Here is a 7,269-nt window from a genome sequence, read left to right as displayed (position 1 = left end):
TTTTTAACGTTTTAAGGAGAACACCTTTCCTCATTCCATCAATATCACTGTAAAGCGAGAAACATTTTAGAAAGTAACGATTGCATGTAATCGATTTTTCGTCAACAACATTTAGAAGAGGTTATTTGAAAGAAGAGAAAGTAGAGATTTGACTGCCTCACAGATGTTCTTAAGTGTATCTAAATCATGTTTCTTTGAAAAAACCAAAATGCCGAAGAATCATCTTTATAAATTAATAATGAACGTGGGTTTGTTATCGATAACTGATCTATCCTAAGCGAGTTACCACATAAGCGTAATGTGATTTTATCTTAAGGCCCGTCATAGTTAAGTATTTAGGTGTGCCGTTGCATGGGGCAAGCAGCGTTGTCAATCACAGAACTTAATTAAGCCAATTAGCATTAAATATTTACTGCTCTGCTTTGCAGAAACGAACAAGGGAAGTTATCTTCTAATGGTCGTTGAGTTAGGACCCACACCGCGATGTTCAGTCGTGCAACTAACTAAAACAGTCCGAGCACCAATAGTCTGTCAACATAAGAGATATTTCAGTCGTATGCCGTGATGTATTTTAAAAGGAAAAGCTCCATTTTTTCGCTGCTTCCGTTTAGTTTTGCGTCTGTGCTTTTAGTGGAATGGTTACTTGGCTGGGCTGTAGCAGGCAAAGGTGATTTAATTATCATTCTCTCCAAAGTTGTATCATAAACTCAATATTTTGCTGGTATAGCATTCAAACATTTCACGTAAAGTATATTAATTTTTTTTTCTTCTTTTCTTGGCTCTTTGTATCACCACGGGATTCTCTTTCAACTATTCCAGAATCGAATGCAGTGAAGATCATCTTCTTCTCGGAATAGGGGAAAAAATCCGAGCCTGTGTCTTGTTTGAAGCGTTCAAAATTATTACTAAGACACACATTAACTTTTTATCACAATATATGGGACTACCATACGATATGTTTTATCCCCTTATAGAAAGAGCAATTATAAAGAAAGTGTTTCACCGAATAATAGTAAAATAAAAGAGGAAAAAAGAAAAGGAAAAAAGAGATGGAGGAGTATGAGGTGAAAATTTCGATTATTCATTCATCTGTTTCAAAAGTTGCATGTTCTTAAAGTTTTACAACTGTTTCGTCCTAACAAAGGGACAGAAGGTAGGAAGGAAATAAGCTTCTACTAAAAATAAAGTGAGGAGTATTTAAGAACACTTATAAAGTTAAGTTATTCACGACGATGAAATTGTTTCATTGTTTCATTCCTTTTGCTGAACTGTTGTCACTGACAAGTTCTCATCATGAAGATTCGAAACAATATCTTTTCTAAGTGGAAATTGCGAACACTAACTGGTTCATTTTCGAAAGCACGTCAGATTTTGGACGTTGTCAGTTTACAAGACAACAGAGAAAAGCAAATTTTGGTGTAGTGAAATTAGTTTGTTTTTTTGAGATATAACTTATTTAATTTGAAATCTTGAAAAACTTTGGAAAAAAAATTTTAAAAAAATATATCTCTCTCACTAACTAATCAATAATAAAGTTGTCATTAAGAGTGGACTCCCTGTTTATTGCTGTCTAAACTGATAGACAACTTGCAGCCCGGGTATATTTACATTTACGACAGGTTGTCAGTTGATATGTGATCTGTTATGCCAAATATACAAAAAGCCCTTAGAATTAATGATTTTATCATATCATTTTACAGTCTGGCAAATTACTCACAGTTTGCTATAAAACTGCTTAATTCAAGAGCAAGGGAACTGATCAGATTTCGGCCACATGGGGATGATGGTAGCATACAACTTCAAATGGTCTTATAATTAAGACTTCCCAAAAATTCAAGGAGTTGTTTCCTAGTACTAGTGATAAGAGTTTTTCTAACACGTGTTTTAGAATTCTGATGATATATTGGGCATGAGTGGAAACTTGCAATAAATTTTTTCATTTCTTTTTTTCATTTCTGGAAACAAAAGTCGTTGATGTACTGGTTGAAGGTAAACCTCTTAGCCGAGGCACAGATGAAAAAATGGTTTATGCCAACTTTGAGCTTCACAAGTCTTTCTTCCTCAACATCACTACTATTGGTTTGGACCATGTTGTTGAAGGCAGCGAATGTGGATTTGCTTGTGTCAATATCCCTTCATGTTTCTCTTTTAACCTGGCTGCATTTTATGATATCAATGGCAAAATTCTGTGTGAATTGCTTCCATCGGATATCTACAACAACTCAGACAAGCTAATCCCCAGTCAGAGTCACCATCACTATAGTATCGCAGTAAGTTGCAAATGAAAACTGTTCACTCTATTTTTTTGAAAGGAAGAGGATATGAATTACACGCAGTTGAATGCGTATGGAGTGGGGTTGGTTGCAGAAATAAGGAGAGGGGTTATTTGAGCGAAAGACTACTTATGGATTTTGGGTATTAGCGGGGAAGGTCAACTAAAGGATACTGACTTTATTTGGAAAGATGGCTCATAATAAGATTTATTTTGACTGTCGAGCTTATGCCACATCACCCGCGTTTATTTCTCATTGCTATATGTTTTCTTTAGTCTCCATGTATCAGTTGGCCTTGTCAGAACCATGGGAAATGCGCTCCACAGTACGAGAAGAACAGTTACGTGTGTGTTTGCACGAGAGGATACACTGGGGAACATTGTGAAACAGGTAAGACACAATTAAGTTCACATTTACAAGACTGCTTCAAACTTAACTGATGGTATAATTCTCTTCCACAACAGGAGACTGCCCCAAATCTTAATTATTTGCCGTTATCCTGCTGTTACCGTATATTTCCAAATTCTCCTGTTAATTTACCCAAAGGTTAATTTCATTTTTCCTTCAGATATTGACGAGTGCAGTTCTTCCACTCGGCCTTGTGAGGTTAATGCAGACTGCCATAACACTTACGGCTCCTACAGCTGTTCCTGTAAAAGTGGATTTATTGGGGATGGAAAAACATGTAAAGGTAAACCATATTTGATGTTTATCTGTTTGTCAAGCTCTAACTATTTCCTCTTTACAAGTTTTGTTTTATTTGATATTTAGGCTCTGCAACACCTGAAAACCAATGTCTGCTTCACTAACAGTGCTTTGTCAAGAGGCCAATATCATTTTCGCTTACGGAACCTTAACGTTGGGATGATAATATCCTCTAAGTTCAAAGACATTACAGGGGCGGATCCAGGGATTTTTGATTGGGGGGGGTCCAAACTTTGGTTCAGAAAGGACTGTTGGACTCTTTTGAGGCAAATTACTTCTCCCCCACACCCCCTTCCTCCAGTCGCGGTTGCACGTTATAATTGCTTGGCCGCTTACCGTTGGATTCATTAGTAAAAGAATCAGCCAGTTAAAAAGTGATATACGATCCTGCGGATGTAAGAGTTTCAGTCTCAAAGTTGTAAGCGTCAGGTCTGATGGGGGGGTCCGCACCCCCCAGACCCTCCCCCTGGATCCGCCACTGCATTAGAACATCCCTCATTACAAGTTCTCACCGCTGAGATGAGTTTGAATTCTATTTTTTTTCTTTTTTTTTTTTCGCCTCTTGATGATTATGGTGTAAAAAAAAAATGTTGTTACTCAAACATCAATCCACAAGATTTATTAGAGTGATTCCATGTTAAATCAAAGCAACCATTTTTTCAACTTTCTGGCAATGGATATCAGACGATAAAACAGAAAAAGTGCCTCACTCATTTTTGCTCTACGGCTTACGGTTAAAAATCTTGATCTATCTACGATTTATAATTAATACTTTCTCATTTTGGTCATCAGAAAACAATTTAACGGTTAATTTTCTACTGCTAACCCCAAGAAAAACAGAAGAAAGGCGAGATCATTGCACAATTCGTTACAAGCTATAGAAAGAACAAATAACTCTCTTTTCATAAAACTGTCCATACAATGTCATGAAAAACAGAAAAGATGAGAAATGTACTATCTTTGCAGGCTGGACTCTTATCGCTCGATTCTCAAACAGCGATGGCAAGAATTGGATGCGTGACGATGGTAACTGGTGGTATGACCAGAAAGCTGCTATTGGAGCGACAAAGAACCCTTCCGTGAACAACGATATGATCTCAACAGCCTTTTGGTCGGTCAGCGGGAAAGAAGTAAAGATCACGCGCAGTGACGACCCCAGTCACACTCCTCTGTTACAGACCACAGGTAACTGTTTGGGTGGACAAACATTTCGATCCAAAGTCACAAGTTACGGCGACTTTAGGAATGGCGCAGTTTGGGCCAGTGATCAGTGTCTTGGAAACTGTACGGTTCAATATGGAGGACTGTACAACTCAACAGATGGGTTTCAACAGGCTAAGTGCAGTGGGCACATCCAAAGTGCAGACAAGATCGGCTTCTGGTGTGACTGGGATACTGGTGATGGATCAGTGATGATGATTGGGGGAGGAGGAAGTAGCTGTGCGCGAGCTGATCATGGAATTGGAATCACAGAAGCCAACAGAGCCTCTTTTGATGACAGCGGAAGCCCTGATACTGAATATGACTTTGGATTTGATGCTCTAAAAGGAAACACACCATCCCAGTCCTACTCTTTGAACTTATGGATCCGTTAAAAATAATCAGGTCTTCATTTCTCAAACTTAGTTTAGAAAAGAAGAACTTTGTTGAGGATGACTTGTGATCCAAGTCAAATAAGAATTTTAAAATGATCAGTAATACTGAGCGCATCTTCCCCCTCTCGTAGCAACATAAAATGACTTGACATCCACCCCAGCTGCTACGCTAAGATCCTTAAACATTCTTAGATCCTCACTTGCAACAATTTAATTGCTATTAGAATTTCTATATGAAAACAACATCCAGCGTAATTGATTTAAGTCGGACTCACAACTCATCTCTTCAAGAAGATGTGAAGTACGTATTCATTGACGATTGTTAATAAATGGCATATAAATACAAATGTTATTTTGTAATATTTCTATTTATATGTTATAGTCTCGTACTAAGCTAAAATAACTTGATCTCATATATGATCCAAGCCCTACTGCTAGGATCTCGCCATTTTAAGATCTTCGCTGGCTACAAATAGCCACTAAAAGTATTCGAAAAAGTCACTTTTTAGGAGAATGAATCATATGAAATCTGACCCAGACTCATCTTTTCAAGGAGATGTGAAGTGTATAACAATGCTAACTTACACAATTCAGTCGATGAAGACGCAAGATTCAAGCCGTCTGTGATCAGAATATAGCATGAGAGAATGTAAATATTTCTTCATTCAAATACGGTACAGCCACCCATTGTCACTACAGGAATCAAGCTTAGTTAATTCCAAAACAAGATCTCAAGAATTAAACTTAGTAAGTCGTTTCAACTGATCTGCTTGTTTCTTTTGTTTTGTTTTGTTTCTCAAGCGCGCAAATTTCGGTGAGGGGAGGTATACTTGAATTTTATCTTTGAAAATTTTTATCCCATAGTAGAGGGGTTGTATACGTATATGGAAGGACTTGGTAAAACTCAATGGTCGACAAAATGCTTAACGCAAATCACGCCTTTCCAACCAAGAGGAAAATTCGTAGAGCGAGCATATGCCGTCGTGTTGTGATATTATGTAAAAATGATGGGCAGCCATTGAAAATAAAAACCAGTCGGAAGGAAACTATTATTACACATTATTAACCTGGCGAAGAGGATTAATTCAACTCAGCAAATACCGCTTTAGTTCCACGGTTTGATCCTATGACGATCAAAATTCTCTCGCTTACCAATGAAAAAAGTGATTCAAAAGCTTCAACATATTCTCCGACGCAGCTGTCTGCGAATAAAACAAACAACGCTCATTGTTTTTCCTTGCTGATCCCTTATCGCGGCATGTAATATTCAAGACGCCGTCTGCGCGTTATCCGATGAAAAAGCTGGTTAAAAAACGACCGCGGAATGTTGAACGAATATTTCCTTCCGTGGGAAAACACGGCTTAAATTTCGCCAAGAAAAAAATACAGGGAAGGCGAGACCATCACACGATTGGTTACAATCGAGGAAAACAATACATAACCATCCTTTAAGATAGGCCCATCTTGAAAGTCGTAAAATAAGGTAAAGCTGCCCATGCATTGTCATTACAAACAGAAAAGATGATCAATGTTCTTTTATTGGTGTGGCTATACCCTGAGATGGGAATACTTTTCATCCAAAAAGCTTGAGAGTGCAAAGATTTAGAAATAGAAATCGCTTGAAGTAGAGAGATTAGAAAAATGGTTATCTCAGTATTAAAGGGGCTCTTAAAGAAGTTGTTAAATGAAGTAAGAAGAAAGTTCTTAGGTTTAAAAATTCTCGTAGAAGGCACGAAAAAGTGGCTTCAAAGTCTTGATACTCGAATTAAATGATACTATACTCCATTGAGATGGGTGAACTTAAAGGCTGTTGTTGTATTTATCCTACAGTCGCAACTCTTGTGGTGAAGTGGCTAAAATAATAAATAACAAGCAGCTACTGGATGGGAAATACTGGCTAAAAATTGGGGAAATGAAATTTTAGGTAAGCAATAAAAGTAAATAAAGTGGAAAGCATGGTTTGAATTTGCAACAGTATTGCAGGTGAAGGTTTAAATAACCAAGCCTTTAATCAAGCTTATGCTTAGCGATGCAAACATATTAAAATCTCTATTTTGTTTTTTGACTAGATTTACTGCCACATGGGAGACAACAACAAAGACTGGACTCTTATCGCTCGATTCTCAAACAGCAATGGAAAGAGCCTTTTGATTGGTAAGCGGTAGAGAATTAAAGATCACGCGCAGTGACGCCCCCAGCCACACACCTCTGTTACAGACCACAGGTAATTGTTTGAATGGATAAACATTTCGATCTAAAATCACAAGTTATGGCGACTATAAAAATGGCATAGGTTGGGCCGTTGATCAGTGTCTTGGAAACTGTACGGTTCAATATGGAGGACAGTACAATTTAACAGACGGGTGTCAACAGGCTAATTGCAGTGGATCGGAGACATCCAAGGCGCCAAAAAGATCGGCTTCTGGTGTGACTGGAGTAAAGGCGATAAGTCTGTGATGATGATTGGCGGAGGAGGAGAGGAATTTGATCGTGCAGATCATGGGATTGGAATCACAGAAGCTAACCATGCCTCTTTTGATGACAAGGAATGCAGTGAAGAAGACTTTGGTTATGGTGTTGGTCGTGGTAATCACATTTCAACCGATCTATCACAGTCCTACTCGTTGAACCTATGGATCCGTTAAACATAATTAGAGTATTACTTTTCAAACTTAGTTTAGACCTGCAGAACTTTA

General features: G+C 38.0%; 1 protein-coding gene across 2 annotated transcripts; it reads left to right on the top strand.

Annotated features, from left to right (window-relative positions):
- Positions 1 to 411: 411 nt before the first annotated feature.
- On the top strand, positions 412 to 5,338 carry LOC148740089 (uncharacterized). Of its 2 annotated transcripts, none has more exons than XM_088748140.1 (5): positions 412 to 667; positions 1,990 to 2,270; positions 2,549 to 2,663; positions 2,842 to 2,964; positions 3,945 to 5,338. In XM_088748140.1, exons 1-5 carry the CDS (start codon positions 565 to 567, stop codon positions 4,571 to 4,573), a joined length of 1,251 nt encoding a protein of 416 aa, XP_088604266.1. In that variant the 5' UTR covers positions 412 to 564; the 3' UTR covers positions 4,574 to 5,338. The 2 variants fall into 2 exon arrangements, with proteins under 2 accessions (XP_088604266.1, XP_088604265.1); XM_088748139.1 differs by having other exon boundaries at positions 413 to 667; positions 1,969 to 2,270.
- The last annotated feature ends 1,931 nt before the right edge of the window (positions 5,339 to 7,269 follow it).

This window comes from Stylophora pistillata, chromosome 2 (assembly GCF_964205215.1).
Source record: "Stylophora pistillata chromosome 2, jaStyPist1.2, whole genome shotgun sequence".
NCBI classification, from domain to species: domain Eukaryota; kingdom Metazoa; phylum Cnidaria; class Anthozoa; order Scleractinia; family Pocilloporidae; genus Stylophora; species Stylophora pistillata.
The sequence above is the reverse complement of the archived record's forward strand: the minus strand, read 5'-3'. Positions and strand labels throughout refer to the sequence as shown.